At 49.9% G+C, this 18,390-nt stretch overlaps 1 protein-coding gene across 4 annotated transcripts in view; it reads left to right on the forward strand.

Annotated features, from left to right (window-relative positions):
• Gas7 (growth arrest specific 7) overlaps positions 1 to 10,064 on the forward strand; it is a 227,564-nt gene extending 217,500 nt beyond the window's left edge. For all 4 annotated transcript variants that reach the window (XM_032913742.1, XM_032913743.1, XM_032913744.1 and 1 more), the window contains 5 exons: positions 1,956 to 2,084; positions 3,309 to 3,432; positions 7,236 to 7,315; positions 8,670 to 8,768; positions 9,388 to 10,064. In XM_032913742.1, the coding sequence (XP_032769633.1) occupies positions 1,956 to 2,084; positions 3,309 to 3,432; positions 7,236 to 7,315; positions 8,670 to 8,768; positions 9,388 to 9,501 (546 nt within the window). In that variant the 3' untranslated portion in view covers positions 9,502 to 10,064. The remainder of the gene's footprint in view (positions 1 to 1,955; positions 2,085 to 3,308; positions 3,433 to 7,235; positions 7,316 to 8,669; positions 8,769 to 9,387) is intronic.
• The last annotated feature ends 8,326 nt before the right edge of the window (positions 10,065 to 18,390 follow it).

Genomic DNA, 18,390 nt, shown 5'->3' on the forward strand with positions numbered 1-18,390 from the left:
CATGCACACCCTTGAAGGACAGGACTATGTCACCCTACCTAGCCCTCGCTGTGTGATGTACACAGTAGAATGACTGACTCAAAGGCTCAGACCACGGGAGAACTGTGCAGGGAACTGTGCTGCTCCCGGCTTCTGAAGGGTGTGAGTGCCTGACACAGAGCTGCCATGCTTCCCGCCATGCCTGGTGAGGAGCGACATTTCCCAGCTCACAAGAGCTGCTCACCCTCATACGACCAAGCCCTTCCCCAGCACATTGGCACGGGAGCCCCCGTGAGGAGGGAGCTCCCTGAACTGCCACTTTCAGCGCTGCAGATGAAGCTGCGGGTTATTTTAAGCCATGGTTCATGAGTAGCTTCCTTCCAAGGCCTCCCTCCTCCTGTCCCAGCTCCCAGAAGAGATGTTGTTCCTGCCTGAGGTGGAGGCAGAGGCCACCAATCAGAGGCAAGAGGCTAATGGGTTTGTCCCCAGCACAAGGGAAAGACCCTAGCTGAGGAAGCTTCCGCCCTCCCTCGCAAGGAATGCCAATGGTGGCTGCAGGCTGATTTCCCAAACACGGGGGCCATTTTAAGCAAGGTTCACAGGCACACAGACTCCAGCACTAAGGACAGCTCATGGAGAAAGGGTGCACAAATAGGGCAGATTTTACACCACCAGCACTTCTTCAGCTTCTGGCCTGGGTGTGTTGGTGACTGCAGACCACCCCAGTAGCCGCCTAACGGTGGCACGGTGATTTCTTAAGAGGAACGGGACCCTGAGGATCGATTCGTCAACCTTGAAGAATATGATTCCAGAGGCACAAAGCCTGTTTTATGTCAGCTCCAAGAAGGTTTATTGAAATTCTTCTCCATCCGAATGCTCAGAGTCGGGGGTAAAAGCCCTTTAAGAAATGGGATTGCACCCTGGCAGGCTCTCCAGCTTCCCCAGTCTCCCACCTCAAGCCGGTGCTAATGGCAACGGCAATCACAAGAAAGGCGCTCGGACTTTTGGGAGGCAGTTAGAAAGGCCCCAGTGGAAGAAGGGAGCACAGACACTTCCCTGCTGATCAAAGGAGGCCCAAGCATGCAGTAGGGGCGAGTGTGCATGGGCCGATCTGTGGGCGCGAGGTGTGTGTGCCCAGCACTGTCACTAACAGGCTTTGTGAGCTCGGGCGGGTTACTTGGCAGCCCCACAGTGCCATGGCCATATGTGAAACGAAGCGTTCCAACCCGGCTTTCACCTTGCCCAACCGTGCACGAGAGGCATTCGTACATGGTCACCAAGCACATGTCCATACCCGCGCCCATACCTCCTCAGAGAGACGCATGCAGGTAATCAAAGCAGGCGCTTCATGACACATTACTCTTATTCTGCCTAAAATGTACCCTAATATTTTTTCTTCCCATGTTGGATCTATTATCTCAAAAAAAAAAAAAAAACAAAACAAAAACAAAAACCTGGTCCTGACCCACTAAGTTGATTTCACAACTGTGATCATTCACCACTTGGAAGCGCCTAGACCAGACAGTTACAGAAATCATTTCCAACTTGGAATTACTTTTCTCTTTGGAACCTGTAGCCCAGACCCACTGGTCCAGACCAGACAGACCATTCATCCCCAGAAACACTTTCAGGAAAGATCGCTGATGCCATGCACGAAGCCAAGATTTCAGAGCTAAGAATGAATCTCATGAATCTAAAAAAAAAATAAATAAATAAATAAATAAATAAATAAATAAATAAATAAATAAAAGACAACAACAAAAAACAAAAAAGCAAACAACCAAACCCCCTACCAAAGCAATGTTTTTAAATAGAACGTATTGGTTTTAAGAAGTCCGTAGTATACGGGCTGGAGAAATAGGTCAGGGGCTAAAGCACTCAGTGCCTGGCCTCTGCAGAAGGTGGTAGGTCTCGTTCCTATGCTAGCACAGCTAGTACCTTGGCACTGACCGTGCTCGCTCTGCCCTCCTTCACAGCTCCACAGCGAGGTGGAGAAACCCCTGATGAACTTCCGAGAGAACTTCAAGAAGGACATGAAAAAGTGTGACCACCACATCGCTGACCTCCGTAAGCAGCTGGCCAGCCGCTATGCCTCAGTGGAGAAGGTGAGAGGCCAGGGCACCCAGCTGGTGGACAGCTGGGGACGTCTAGGGCAGGATAGGTATCGCTTTCTCTGTACGCTGGCGTGGTGGGGACCCCATCCAACCGTGTGGCAGGCAGGTTAGTACCTCAGGACACTTGGACGACTCTCCCAAGGACAAGTGGGAGCAAGGAGACACTGCAGGTCAAGTGGGAGCTGTATTGGGCACACGGGTCAAGGCAACCCCTCCTTCTGTGAACACCAAGTCAGATATGCCACAGCTACTCACATGGCTACTGTGTCTGGGCCTCACTTTTGGGTGCTGCAGGTGGTCAGCCCTGGAGGGACAGAGTGGCCTGACTTGGAGCCCTATAGAACGGGAAGGGCAAACCAAACCAGGTGCCCAAAACATGGCTACATCTCCACCATAGACTGAGTGGATGATGATGATGATGATGGTGGTGGTGGTGATGATAATGGTGATGATGATACAGGCCCAATAAGGGCTCAGGCTGTGAGATAAGTAAGTTGGTACTCAAGCCTAGTGTCCCCTGCCAGGAGGAAACTCAGTTGACTTTATGGTCCCTTCCAACCCTGAAAGACAGTGTTTTATTTTCAGCCTTTTAGATTTATTTATTATATTTATTTTATATGTATGAGTATTTCACTCAAATGTATGTCTGCACCATCTGCTTGCCTGGTGCCCTTTAAGATTAGAAGAGGTCACCAAATCCTCTGGAACTGGAGTTACGGATGATTCAGAGCCACCACATCGGGACTGAGAATCAAGCGCTGTGTCAGCTGCAAGGACCAGTGTCCTTAACCACTGAACCGTCTCTCCAGCCTCAGAGACAGTGGTTTTAGGGTCCCGGTGTAGGCAAATGCTCTGGAGGCAACATGGCTTCAGGGACTGACTGGTCACATGCAGATGTGGTTGGAAGAGGGCAGACAAGGAAAACCCAGCTAGATGACAGCCCTCTAGCCCCTCCATGCCAGGTGTTAGCACTCTAGCCCCTCTATGCCAGGTGCCAGCCCTCTAGCCCCTCCATGCCAGGTGCCAGCCCTCTAGCCCATCCATGCCAGGTGCCAGCCCTCTAGCCCCTCCACACCAGGGTGCCATCATTGACACTGATGTAGCATCACCCACACAAGCAGGGAAGATGAGAGACTGGTAGGAGAGTGGCTGGACCTGAAGCCTGGCTGCAGTTTTATGAACAGCTTCTCTGGGCTGCGCTGTTCCCCACTCCAGGCCCGCAAAGCCCTCACAGAGCGGCAGAAAGACCTGGAGATGAAGACCCAGCAGCTGGAGATCAAGTTGAGCAACAAGACTGAGGAGGACATCAAGAAGGCGCGGAGGAAGTCCACTCAGGCCGGTGAGCCATTGTCCTGACTACACCAGCGCAGGGGTAGGGTGTAGCTTTCCGTTGGCACGGTCCATCCCATCTTCCCCGTTGAAGTGTTCCTCATGTCTCCTTCCTGCACCATGTCCAGGGATGCTCCACCTCCCCAGGGAGTTAGTTATACTGTGGAAGTGAGCTCCTGCCCAGAGTACAGAGGCCAGCATTGGTTTTAAAAGCATCCATAGTTTAGAATTGGCCCACGGGGGCTCCCGTGAGCAGGTTTCTGCTGCCACCTAGTGGTAACAATTAGCTGATACACAAGGCGGAAAGAAAAAGACCCTTAGAGACAAGAAATGTAACAACTTTCTCAAAGATGCCAAGTCTCCGCCACAGAAGAGCAGCACATCAATCAGCCTCTGGCTTTTAAGACTTGTGTTGTGCAGTGAGGGCTGGGAGGTCTTTAGATATCCTTCCTTTTAATCTCTGATGAGCCTGCTGCAATCTCTTATCACCGTAGAACAAAGTCGCCACCTTAGAACATGTAAACTGGGATAGAAGTAAGTTGACAAACACTGGATACATAATAACACATCCTGGGTCCAGAAACATTTTCATCAATTCCAGACATGTTTATTGTAAATTGGAAGGGGGGCCTAATAGGGAAGGCATGTATCCAAATTAATTCATTAAATTACAAAACAGAGCTATACAGCAACAGCAGTCTATGGCAACCGGTTCCATCCATGCCCAAGAGCATGCCGTGCTATTCACTAGAAATAATCCCCAAGCAATTTTCTGAATTCATATAAACTAGATCATATTATACTCTATCTTCCAGCTTCTCTTTCGATTAATATGTCTTAGAAATAGCCCCCATCTCATTCCCTCTAAACTGCTTTAGACATCCATTCATGCAGATCAGACACTTTTATTTTTATTGCTGTATTTTATGGTGGTGCTGGTGAGGGAACGCAGGACCTTACACCTACGAGGCGAGCGCACTCCTCCTGCACTATAGCTGCAGCCCTGACGATTGTATGCAGACTTCCTCCATCGTTCCTTGGATAGACGTTTAGGACCTTGCGATAGCTCCAGATTGTTTGCCGGGGACCAGAGATACTGAGTTTGTTACTGGAACTGTACCCCTCCGCATATGTAAGCCCAGATCCTCATAGGGAAAGAAGGAAGATGCTGGGTCAGAAGGTTTCATTCATTTTGACAGGTATTTCCAAGCTGCTTTCCAGAGAGGCCGCCACGGCTCTCACCTATGAATACCTCTTCCTGGAACGCTTGGCAGCACTGCCTATAATCAAACTTAGAATCACTGGTGTGCTGGTAAAAAAAAAATTAATAATAGGTTTTGCTATTACTTTGTACTTCTCTGTAAGAGGGTTGAGCATTCTGAAAATACAGAATATTTTTTAACCTCCCCTCCCCCTTGAGTGGAGGAACTCCAATACTTCCTGAGTTTCTTGTTGAATTCTGTGTCTTAGTGGCTGATTCATAGCTCGGGTAGGCTTTAGGGAGATTCATTCATCCTTGGTCATCTGAATTGCAAGTATTTTCCTGTGGTTATCACTTGTCTTTTACTTTTGTTCTTTAAAGGTGAAAAAGAAAGAGAGGGGGTGTGTGTATGTGTGTGTGTGCGCATGTGCATGTGCATGTATATATGTGTGTGTGTGGTGTGTGTGTGTGTCTATATGTGTGCGTGTGTGTGTATGTGTGTGTGTCTGTGTCTCTGTGTGTGTGTGTGTGTGTGTGTGTGTGTGTGTGTGTGTGTTTAACTTGCCTGGTTTCTGCTGAGGGTTCTCTGTATAGTGGCCTTGTTCTCTCTGCAGTGTCTAGGGTTTGGGGAAGGCAGACTTAGAGGCCTCCATCTGGAAGTGCTGATGTCTCCTCCTCCTGTTCCTTTTCTACTCCTCCCTCATCTCTCACAGTGCTACTGGGAGGACGGTGTCTTGATCCTCCAGGGTTCTGACTTTAAGCCACCATCCCCACCATGAGGAATCTCTTGCTGTCTGTCTAGTCTCTGCCTCCATTCCAAGCACTCTGCACACATGACTTCACAATGACTCTTTAAAGCTACAACTGTCATACCTGTCAGAAGGAGAAACTGAGGCAAGGACAGATTAGTGGGCATGCCCAAAGTCATGCAGCTTATAGGGTGGATCCAGGCTGGCAGCTCTGGCATTCTGGTTCCAGAATCCACTTTCTCAACTAATGTTTTGAGAAAAGGTCTAGTCTCCATTTCTCAGGCTGTCCTGGAAAAGAAACACCTTTCCCCCACAGACATTCCTGAAACATGTTCTCAATGTTAGGATGGACATACAGGGTACCAGGAGCCTCACAGTGTACGATCACAGGGCAGAATGCTGGCTTCACCCTGAGGCAAGCATGGTTGTGGTGGAGATACAGTGACAAGAGATGCTCGGTGCTCTTTCCTCTGGCTAATGCTCCTAGAACCAAAGGGGTAGTCATTGGCCTTGGACAGAGATGAAATGAAGAAAACACATTGCACGGCTGTCCCCCAAGGTACAGGAGTCATGGTATAGCTATGAGGGTGGGATGTGAGAACGCTGAGGTGGTCTTGAGCTACACAAGTCTCCCTGCTTTCCCCCAATTTGCCACCATCAGGCATATGAGTAAGACTTATGTCAAAAGAATGACTCTGGATCTGTTTAAATGGCTAAATTCAATTCTGAGAATTCCTAGAATATCCTGTAGATAGATTAGACTGAGTCACTTGGCTCTGGGGGTTGGCGCACAACCTTCTCCCAACAGGAGCAGAAACCATGATGCCCAATTCTCACCAGGGCCACACTTACACAAGGCAGCATGGTTAGTGTCTGCTCCTCTGACACATTCCTCAACACAGGTTTGATTCTGGTTCAGCAAGTCCAGGACACATCCTGAAGTCCTGCAGTTGCCACCCATTCCCATGCTTGCTTGATGTCATTGATATGCCAACTGTGTTTTCATGTGGCAAGGCTCTCGGTGCCAGCATCCTTACTAATAATATCTTGTAGTTACCCCATAGTTCGTTTTCGTTCTAATTCCAAACATGTCTGAGATGCACATGTCCCTATAATGTCACTACAGGAAGTGCACAGTAGCCATGGAGCTGTAGTTGGTCATGTGTCGCGATTGCTGTTGCGAGACAGAATGCTGCATGAACGCTTCCCTCTGAGTCAGCCTGACTCAGTTTCCCAAGGCTCCCACTTGTCTGCCCCTGCTCTAGTGTTTGGCTTAGTACCAGTACTGCACAGTGAATGAGCTGTGACTGCTGTGTTGGGATTCAGAATGCTGTCCCACTTCTATCACACTGGGGCATGCAAGTGTGTGTGTGTGTGTGTGTGTGTGTGTGTGTGTGTGTGTGTGTGTGTGTGACTTGCAAAATTCTCTCTTTGGGGAGACACAAGATATTAGACAGTCTACCTGGGTCTTGCATATACCAGGCAAACATTCTTAACACTTAACTACACCCCTAAGTTACCCAGACTGGTGAGCTTTCAGTCCTAGTGCCTTGGGCTCCCGAAGTGCTGAGATTACAGATGTACACTGTGGCATCCAGAGTCATGTGTAGTCTCTTGATGAGAAACCCCCTGCCTATATTCTTGGGGCCTCCGATGGAGTTCAGATCGGCATGTCAAGGTTTGTCTCCTGGGTTTTGCCTCTTTTGTCTACTCCCTTCTCTCCTCCCCCCTTCATACCCTGACTTTGCGATGACCACCGTGAGAGGAACAGCCGTAACCATGAGCACAGGCAGAATAAGGCGGCCATGGTGGAGACAGGGTGGCCTGTAACAGGGCGTGATGGTGACTGTTGGCTTTTCCCAGGAGATGATCTCATGCGCTGTGTGGACCTCTACAACCAGGCCCAGTCCAAGTGGTTTGAAGAGATGGTGACGACCACCCTGGTATGTGACCAGAGATGTATGTGCATGTAGTAAAGAGGCTAAGACACAAGCAGCCCTGGGCAGGGGACAGTGTCCATGGAAAGATGGGGTGGGGTAACAGCAGAGACGGTCATTGGGTCCTTCCAAGCACTGGGGTCCAGCCCTCAATCTGTACCAACCATAAATTCAGGTCCGTGCTCTAGCTTGCTTTGCTCTATGAACTCAGCAAAGGCCAGGTCTTACTCTACTCCCCTTTGTCTGAGCACTGAGAGGTCAGGGTCCACCAGGGATTTCCTCATCTTAGAACCATGGCCCTACTGGGATAACTAGAGAAGCAGTGGAAAGCTAACAGTCTATCCCCAACACACACACACACACACACACACACACACACACACACACACACACACACACACACACCCCTCAGGTCCTTGACAAAGGGGTCCTTATGAGACACCCGAATGGGGCAGCTGGGGTGCTTCAGAGAGGCTGCAATGGGAGACTGTGGTGGCACACCCTGCATGCTATCCTGTACACGCCTTATTAAGGGTCTGTCATCTCTCCTTTGTGGCCAGAATGTGCCTGAGCAGGACAGTAGGTACTTGGACCAGGAGGGAGAAGGGGACAGCATCACGCCCACTGTTTATCTTATCATCCCAGTGTCCAAAGCCACCCTGCCCGTCCCCTAACCAGCTTCTTTCTCCAGGTGCTAGCCCACCTAGGAGGATTAGCAGCCTCCTTCAGAGCCAGTGTCCTGGCTTTCCTCTCCTCTGTTAATCTTCTAATTAAGCCCCCTTCTTTACCTCCCTTTCAGGTTAATCACCTGGCGGTGACCTAGTTACCCACAGAATAACAGCTTAATCCCCTAAAGTCACGGAACCAACGACAAGCCCTCTCTGCTATTCCCCTTGACAGTGGCTACCACATTCACAGCCTGCTTTGCTCCCTGCCCAGTCGTCATTGCCCCATAGCACTAGGCTCGTGTAGAAGCCAGGGTGCTTGACAGGCTGAGAGCTCTGGCACACAGCCCATTACTCCACCACAGATCCAGCTTAAATGCTGCTCTTCCTATAGCTCCATGACACTCGGGCCAATGGGGACAACTCATTGTAGAACCTCTCTCTGAGTCCTAGTGGGAATAATCAGATACTCTGCTTGTGGAGAGCTCCACACTGAGCTGGCAGGGCCACACCCATGACCTTCATCTTCACCCTAGAGACTGGCTGCTTCTTCATCAGAGCCTGGAGAGTCAGATAGGCTGGGGGTCCCCAGCCAGGGCCTTGTGTATAGGATACATGGTGGTCTGACATCTGCTTGGGGAGGTCCCCCTGTTAGGGATGTGCTCAGGGGCCTCTGGTCTTTTCTCCCTTGGCAGGAGCTGGAGCGGCTGGAGGTGGAGAGGGTGGAGATGATCCGACAACATCTGTGCCAGTACACACAGCTGCGGCACGAGACAGACATGTTCAACCAAAGCGTGAGTTCCCCACCTTTGCACTAGCAGGAGGCTAGCAGGACAGGCTCGGTGTGATTATCCCAGAGGTCGATATAATCCATTCCTAGAGCAGGTTCTTCTGGGGGCTACCACCAAAGATGGGCGGGCGGGGGATGGGGCTACATTGGCTTGGTTTGGTTTTAGACCATATCTGGCCTTGAATGGGTGATCTTCCTGCCTCAGTTTCCCCAGTACTGGGATCACAGTTATACGTTTCCTCCTGTCCTACAATGGTTAAGATAGCTAAATACATACATTCATCTCCCATGTGAATTTACTTTAGAAAGCAAGCCAAATACACAACTTCTAAAGTGATGATGGGTGCCCAGGGGCCATTCTATTTGCCCATGGAGGACAGATGAAGGAAGGGGTCATCTTTAGGACAGCCTGCCCTCTTCTCCAGGCCTGGGGTCTGCAGATTAGCTCTGCCTCTCACAGCACTCTGCACATTCTCACTTTCACACCACCTCCGTGGGGCCCTGGAACCTTCTAGAAAGGATGATCCGAGGTGGCTCTCCAACTGCAGCAGCATGGGACACAGGAGACATCCCAGTTCAGCTGCCACCTCTGACAGTGACCCTTCCTCTGTGTCCCCTTGCAGACAGTCGAGCCTGTGGACCAACTGCTGCGAAAAGTGGACCCAGCCAAAGACAGAGAGCTATGGGTCAGAGAGCACAAAACAGGCAACATTCGCCCAGTGGACATGGAGATCTAGAAGTGACTGTATGGTCCTGGGGGTCCTGCTGAGGAGAGGGGCTGGGGATCCCATGGAGAAGGGCTGTATCTGCCCTATTACCTGCTAATCTATCCAGGGAAAAGGAGGAAAAGAGAGTGATTCCCGAAGGAGGGCCCAGCCAGGGGCTCCCCAATATTCCCAGGCCATAATGATGGACCCACAGCCCCAACTTCACCTCGAAGACTGGAGCCTCCCCTCCAACCCCCATGCTGTGCTTGTCACTCTGAGAACCAACTGAGGCTAGAACCCTGGGGTCCCAGCTGAGTTCCACAGGGGTGGCCATCACACACCTGTGCCCCATGTATCCAAGGCCTGTCCTCTATCGGGATTGTCATCTCCAGGACCATGGAAGGGGAAGGGGGTGGTGTCTCTGTCTCCAAACAATGTCAGGATCAGGATCGAGGACAGGAGGGAAAGTGAAGTCCGCATCCTGTTCCACAACATTTTTTAGTCCTCCCTTTGCTTCCCCCTTTGCTTTGTAGGAGCCCACATCTATTTTTTTCATCTCCCTCAAGAATGGTGGAGTTTCTTCCCAACCCAAATCCGGAGAGGTCAGAATGGAACTACCTCAGTTGGCACAACCAGATCATAGCTCCCATCAGTTTCAGATTCCAGATCTGGCATTGACTGTAAAGTCTACCACGAAGTCCCAATCTACCTTTCCCCCAACCTCTTTCTCAAGGAGGAAACTCCACACCTCATCCAGACAGCCCTTTCCAGACTCAATAGAGGATATTGTCCCAAGTCCTCAGACAGCTATATGCATGATCAAAGGCTTTGGGGGTGGAGCCCCACAAAGTCTTGTTTGACACATGCCCCCGCCCCTCATCACTATGACAGCCTTGACCAGTATGCTCTCCCGTGCTGACTACAGGCATTTGGTTATTCTCTAGAATGGCTCTAGCTGTGGATGTGCACAATGGAGTAGGAACTGCTGTCCCCCTTACTGTCATTGGTCAGTAGTGCAGAGTCTCATGGCTGTAGGTGGTTGCCACCCAGGAAGCATAGGAACGTTGGGTCGTCACACAGTGAGTGGGGTTGGGGTGAGTTCTAGCTGGGAACTTGTGCGGGGTGGGGGGCATTTTTCCTCATCTTTCCCACAGATGACTTTGTATTTGACCTGTCTACTCAAAGGGCAGAATCCTCTGAGCGCCACTCCCATCTTGCCATCTCACATGCTTATCGCGGATAGCTTACTAATCTTGGACCTTTGGGCAGCCCATTCACAGAACCATCTCTCATGGTTGTTAGCAAGATGCCTAATACACTAAAGCAAACTAAGCACTGTCACTTTCCTTACTGAAACATCTCAACCATAAAAGCCACCATGAGGACATTTCACCAACCTGTGCTCAGCATGGACCCCGTGACACCAGCCTCTGATATTAGGACATTATTTCTTGATTTCTTTATTAAAGAAAATGGGTGCTAGTGGTAATTTGCTTTGTGGCTTAGCAACCTGATTTGTGAGTGATGGTCAAGTTCCAAGTCTTGTCATACACAGGGGTTTTGGGTATCACAGTGTGGCTCATGACTTTGTTCCCTTGCCACCCCGCCTAGGACATTCAGAGTCCCCTGAGATGTCACTTCCTCCAGCATAACTGAAGTTGGCTGATATGAGCCGATTCCATGAGAGGCCATTCTCTTTTTTGTTGTCCCCTCACTTCCTTTTTAATCTATCCATGTATACATTTTCCTTCTTTTGTCCCCTTCTTTCCATTGATCATTCATTAAGAGTTTTGTTAGAGACAGGCAATCTCTGATCTCTCATCTGAAGACAGCCTACGGCTCTGTGATGCAAAGAAACCCTCAGACGTTCTGTATGATCCACTCCTTCCTGAGATGCACTTGGCTCTCCCTCTCTGATACCAGGCCCGTTTGAGTTCTCAGTGGTACCAGCTCTGTGTGGGTTCATGTGCACCTGGTTTATGTGCCTGTGTGCTGGTTCACGGGCATCTGTTCATTTTCATACTCATAAATGCTCTCAGTTAATGCTTGGAACTGGGTGCCGAGTGCTGGACCTAGCCATGTGTCTAGGAGGGCACCCCCAGCTCACTCCACCTCCGGGTAGACATGTGTTTTGACCCTTCTGGACAGAGGAAACAATACATTTTCCACCCCCCCACACACTGGGATTCTTAAAGTATTAACTGTGCTAAGAGATCTTGGCACAGCAGGGAGATCCGAGTCTCCTGACTACCAAATCTCAGTTCACACCAAGCTCAATTTCAGAAATGGCTGCAGTTGGTTTCCAGTATGTTTCCTTATACTACAAATAGGGAGGATAAGAGCATAGAGGAGGTGGGTGCCAGGAAGTGATGCCCAGAACTGTGATCGTGGTAGAGTCACGTGTCCCAACTACCCTCACTGTACCCAGGAGATGAAACCGAGAAGATGACAATGTGCAAGAACCTGAAAGTGCATACTGAGTTGAGTATTCAAGCTGTTGTTGTGGTCCTTGGTCTCCATGCAGTGCTGGATACCCAACCAAGAGTCATGTGTCTAGGCCAGTGCTCTACCACTTAGCTATTCCCATCCCCGTTACCTTGCTTTTGTGAACACGCCAGTGCATAGGTTCTGAGAGGATCTGGCAGGGTTTATTTAGAGTGGGCGAGCATCCATTGTCCAGGCTGAGAGCAGCAACAGCCCTTTCTACCTGCCCCCGACTAGGAGTGCCAATGCACTTAAGCTTTGTCTGCAAAACCCTGATTTAAAAAAAAAAAAAAACCTCTAAAATGAATGATGTTCAAAAATGGGTTAGTTGCCATGGCAACCTCCAGGAAGAGATACTCGTTACCCTTCATTATTTTCTAGTACCTTTGAACAGTCTCACAGTGCAGGGGCCATTTGAAGGATGTGAATGGCAGCCCTTAGGCTGTCTCTGCTATGGGGGCCACCTTTCTACCTCCACACAAGACCCTGTTGACTCGGGAGGATCTCTGCAATGGTTGATTAATAGCTGAGGCAAAGTATCCAAATTTGTGACAGGGGTTCGTTTCTGTGCATTCCCTCTGTGGAATCCACCCAATTATCAGGGTAGTGGATGGGTGCATGAGAATCTTGGTTAAGCCAAAGCCCCTTCATGGAAATACAAGCCATAAAATTCAAAAGGTGTCAAAAGACCTTGGCTTGTTTGGGGGTTTGTTCCCCATCTGTGAGTAGACTTGACAAGAAGGAGTTAAACAGGAGTCTGGAGACCTGCTGTTACTAGGAAGCTAAGAAGGGCATTTTACAGACTTGAAGTAGGGAAGCCGGTCAGCTCCTGATGGCTTAGACTGGAGACCCCTTCATTGCCAAAGTTGTTCCCATGCCACACAGCATCTCTCCACCTCCCTTTTCAAGGTAATTGAGGTGATTAAAATACAGTACAACTCGCCCTTTCAAGGAATGCAGTTCTATGATCCTTACCATGACTCGTCTTCTCAACCACAACCAAGATAAGCATATCACCTTGTCAATTCCTCTTTTCCCACCCCGGATCTAGCAGCCAGTTCAATGTTCTGTCCCTATAATTTTGCCTTTTTCTACAACACCATGTAAATGGAGTCACACTGATACCACCTTCTGGATCAGACATGTTGTCGTGCGTGTCAGTAGAGGGTCCCCTTTTCCTGCTGAGTGTTCTATCAAATGGATGGGCCCTAGGATTTCCTTAGTTTTAAAATGAGGTTTTTATGCCTTGGAAGTCATAGCCCCAGATCTCCAGTTTGTATAGCTGCTTCCAACCCACTGCTTCCTATGTTCCTGGGGCTCCTTCCCCAGACACCAGCTATGCCCTCAAGTTGGTGATTCTAGTTCTGGGTCAATGAAGAAAGCAGGAAGGGACAGCAAAAGGATGTCACTCTCCACTGCTGCAGCAGTAAATCTCTCAGTACAAGAAGATCCTCTCCCTCAGGGGGCTGTCACCTCAGTCCTTGGTGGCTTTGTAATTTATTGAACATTGACCCTTGGGTATAGCTTGACCCTTCCCCGAATTTGTTTTGCCATCTGCCATTTGAGGGTGCTTGTTCTAAAAGGCCTCTGAGCCTTTCAGCTCCCGTGCCCCCCCACCCCCACCATTGCCTATTTGTTCCCTGTGCACAAGGTCATATATTAGCTGGGTCATTCCCACAGCTGCGACCAGAAATCCTCACAATGGGCACTTTTCCAGGTAGACCCAAATGGAACTAAATCATGTCACAAGCTGAGAGAATTACTTAGTTCCTCTCAGAACCCCTGAAAAAACTGTAAGTCAGTACCAGTCGCTTCTGGGTCTGTCCCAGGAGTGAGGACAGCTGTGAACACAGGGTCAGCTGATCAAGTCTGTCTTGCTCATTGTAGTTTGACTTCCCAGCAGTCATGCTGAGACTAGCTTGAGCCTGCACCTGTTAGATAGTGGTAGAGATAGGCCCAAGCTCAGTGGAGGCCAGGCCAGGCTGAGAGTGGGACTCTCTGGGACCTATTCCTCTAAGCTGTCTTGGTTAGGTATGGCTGAATGAAAGATGGAGGCTAGAGGGCTCTTCCGAAGCTCCAGGTAGACTGAAAAGTTCCTAGGTTCAGGTGAGAGACAGATCTGGGGAGTCAGAAAACATAGGTCTTGAGATAGGAGGCAAAGCTTCTAGGACCCTGAGGTGGAGAGGGCTTTTCTAACCCCTCAACAGCTGGTTAATCATTACTGAGGTCAGGGACTTGCTTCTCAGGGGGCAGGCTCTACTAGCTGCCCAAGATCAAGGCTCCCCTGCCCTAATCTTCTAATGCTGAGGGTAGCTCTTGGGGACTGAACTATGGAAGCTTGGGTTGGGTAGTGCGGATGGCGTTTAGACTCTTTCTGGGTGGTATTAGGGATATGAGCCCTATGTGTTTAAAGGAGAGTTTCCAATAGGACTGTGTTGGTAGAGTGTGGAGGCCCGAAGCCACACTATGGCACCGCGGCAGAAAGGAAGAACTGAGACTGGCCCTGCCCTGCTTCCCAGTCTGTCCCACATCCTAAGATCACACCCCGTGGGGACTCCTCTGTGCTCACCTGTCCCTTCCTGCAGCTTCCTCGACAGACAGGTTCTTGGACCCAGGCACCGACATTCCAAGGGACACCAGCCAATCTGGGTGAGGGCCAGACTCTGTATGTCTTCCCTTCCCCGGGGAAAGAGATATCCAGAAGCACCCCCTTACAACCTGAGCACATGAGCGAAGCCCATGAAAGTGGAATTTTCTAACAAAATAAACTTGCTCGTTTTGGTCTGTTTTCTGTAACTTTTGCTAAATACTTTATACATTTTTAATGTTGAAAAAAAAAAAGCAGTGTCTCCTGCCAGAACTCCTCACCCAGGATGAATGTGTTTACTTCTCGCTGTATATCTTTCCATGCTGCGGCTGCCTGGACCAGTAAATAAAATGGATGTAATATAAGTTGTAAGTAACATTGTCAAAACTCAGATCCCCAATGGAGGCTGCCCGCCTCCCCACCCCATGATAGCATCTCTGTGTATTAATTCTGAAGAATTAAATGTTTAAATTAGAGTTTGGATGTTGACGGCGTTTGCTGTGTGTGATTGCCCCTGCACTGTTATAGAGTGTTTTCAGGAAGTTCAATGCCATCCCTTTTCTTCCCCTCCTTCAGTTACGTATACACTTGAGATGCTTAGATCCATCCCCTGAGAAGTAAACTCTCCAGAGACGACGGCCCCCATAGGGACCCTCTATCCTAGAAGAACACACATTTTCCCTTCCTGCGGGAGGTCTCGACATTCCTCCTGGGCTCTGCACACAAGGGATGGGTTCAGTCCTGATGACTTAGCAGAACGACGAGGGACACCTGGACATGGAAGCCCAGACAGACACAGTGCTACTGGTCCCAGCCTCGTGCACCCCACCCCCTGGCTTCCCGCTTCCTTTCTACCTTCAGGGTTGCTGCTATTGTCCCTTTACTCTTCCATTCATTCATGTATTCAACAACCACCACTCTCCTCTGAGCACCGGGGATATACATCAGTGAACAGAAAGAGCAGCTCTGCCTTGATGCTCTCTAGATAACAAGACCAGGCAGAAAAAGCCCAGAGAGCTATGGGCATGGCTCTGAGCAGCTTCAGAACGTGAAGTGCGGAGGGACCAGGATGGCAAGGCTGGGTGTAAACCGCTGTGATTGGAGTGGCCCCGGGGAGAAGGTCTCAATAGGTTAGGCACAAACAGACCAGGGATTGGGGTAGGGGCGGGAGTGAGGATTGGGGGGCTGACAAGTCCCCGTGAAAAAAGTCTAGACCAAGAGGAAGCCATGCTAAATGTTTGAGGCCAGTGTGGCAGAAGCAGAGGAGAAAGCTAAGAGGATCCACTCAGGGAAATGAGGGCAGGGTGGGACAGGGAGTATCCACAGGGAGGCACTAGCTGAGGACGTAGGTATCACTCCTAAGTGCCAACACTGCAGAGGGTGTTTGCCACAGGTAGGTTTGGCAGATTAGGCAGGACCTGGGTGTTCTTTGGAGGTAGGGCCAAGGTCTTGGCAGGTGGAAGTCGTGTGGCAGGCGGCGAAGTTCTGAGTTAACTGAGAATCTGACCCAGACAGGAGGGCCATACAGCGTCATCCACAGCAAGGGTAACTATACTTGAGAGCCCTTACCACACTGAATCCTCACTGTTTCCCTTCTCCCTTGCCAACAAAGACCGTTTGAAGCTCTGACGCCAGGCCAGGGGGTGTCGAGGGTCCCCTTGTCCTTTGCTCAGAGCAGGGGATGTGGAGAAACGTGGTGAGGGCCAAGGGCTGAGCCCATAAATAGCTGAGCTCTGCTTGGGGATGGAATGGTAGGGGAACCTCTGGGGAGCACAGGCTGCTTGCTCTAGGTAAGCCCAAGAGGAGTAACACAGATGACCTTCTTCCCTGCAGGGACAGACATTAGCCTTCCTTTGGGGCACAGGGCAGGGTTATTGGCCCAACTCAGACTTAACAAATGGGCTCACAATACATCATCTCCTGCAAATTTGTTTGGCTAAGGAGCATGCGTGCTCCCCCTAATAGAAGATGTTTATGCAGGTTTTCAAACAAACCTCCAGGTCACGACCCCTCGCTCTCACAGCAGCATCAACACAGCTGCCTGTGGTCCTTCCTGGGATTCCCTCCTGCAGTGGGCGTCCCTCCAGGGCACAGCAACCTGAAGAATTAAAGACTGGACCCAGCTGCACCCCACCTGCTTCCTACTGGAGGAAAAGAAGGGGTCTCTGTCTGATCCTTCCACCCCAATCTGAAGCCATGTGACACTTCACTGTCAGCTTTGTTACCATAGCAACTCCAGATCCTCACCTATGAACAGAGTCTGGCCTCTAGCGTCAACCTCTGAGAAAGAAAAAAGCAGAGTGAGAGTAAGAGAACAGTGAACTAGAGATGAAGGAGAGGAAGGAGGGAGGGAGGGAGGAGGGAGGGGAGGGAGGGAGGGAGGGAGGGAGGGGGGCAGGCAGGCAGGCTGCACCTGTGTTTCTAGAGCCCAGAACTGGAAGCCTGAGCTCTGTTTCTGACTTTGCCATTCAGAACAGATAAACCAGGACTGGCACAGGTCATTGAAACTGTAGTTACTTTACTTGTGACGTGGTGGCCTTGCGTCATATGTCAGCTTATAAAGACAGCCTGACACCCTGAAGGTACTTATAGATAGATAGATAGATAGATAGATAGATAGATAGATAGATAGATAGATAGATAGATAGATAGATAGTAGAGTGAGTGGGTGAGTGGGTGGAGCGGGTGGGTGAGTGAGTGGGTGAGTGGGTGGTTGGGTGAGTGAGTGAGAGGGTGAGTGAGTGGGTGAGTGAGTGAGTGGGTGAGAGGGTGAGTGGGTGAGAGGGTGAGTGGGTGAGTGAGTGAGAGGGTGAGTGGGTGAGTGGGTGAGTGGATGAGTGGATGTTCAATGTGACTGACCCATTTCTAACCTTGCTTGATGCCTCCTGCAAAGGCAGTGAGAATCCAGGAGGGAAAGCATTGCTACTAAGAAATAGTATTCTATCCTAAGTTGTGGGAAAAGAGAACTTAAACACACGCGCACGCGCACGCACGCACACACACACACACACACACACACACACACCACATGCACACCATAAATAAATGAATTTTTAAGAAGGTGTATTTTCAGTGCTTGAGAGTGTTCTGCAGTTAAGAACAATTGCTGTATCATCAGAATCCACATAGAAAAGCAGGTGTCACTATGCACGAGTCCATAACCCCAGTTGTGAGTGAGACAGGAGGGGCACGAGCTTGCTGGACACCAGCCTAGCTCCAGGTTCTAAAAGACCCCCTCTTGAAGAGTAAGGCACAGGGACAGACCAGGGTACCTGCATCACCCCTGACCTCTGTGTGGATGCACAGGCTCACATACGTACACATATGTGCTCAAGCATTGCACACAGCATCACCCTACACACACACAACAACAACAAAAAAATCCTTAGAATACAATTTCAGCATTTGTTTTGAGGGATTTAAAGATCGTGTCACACCAATCTGATCCCGGAGTGGGAAATCCAGCTCCAATTCAGATTTACACCTGTGATCCCAAAGGGCGTAGGACTTTTACACACACACACACACACACACACCTTCAAGAAGTGGTCATTGTGCAGTGGTCAACAGCTGGCTGCGTCTAGCGCAAACAGTTCTGACGATGTGAATCTACGGAAGGCATCAGACCCTACTGGCTACGGGCCCCATCCCCAAGACAGCCCTCACTCCACACAACTAGCCCCGAGTCCAGGCCTCCATAATAAAACAAGGTCCTTCTGCAATAAGCATTTTCTCACCCTCCTCCCCACAGGGTAGGGCAGTGCACTGGGTACTTTCATGTCAACTTGTCATAAGCTAGAGTCATCAGAGAGTGGTGAGACTCAGTGGAGAAAATGTCTCCAGAAGAT

Source organism: Rattus rattus, chromosome 9 (genome assembly GCF_011064425.1).
Source record: "Rattus rattus isolate New Zealand chromosome 9, Rrattus_CSIRO_v1, whole genome shotgun sequence".
Classification (NCBI taxonomy): domain Eukaryota; kingdom Metazoa; phylum Chordata; class Mammalia; order Rodentia; family Muridae; genus Rattus; species Rattus rattus.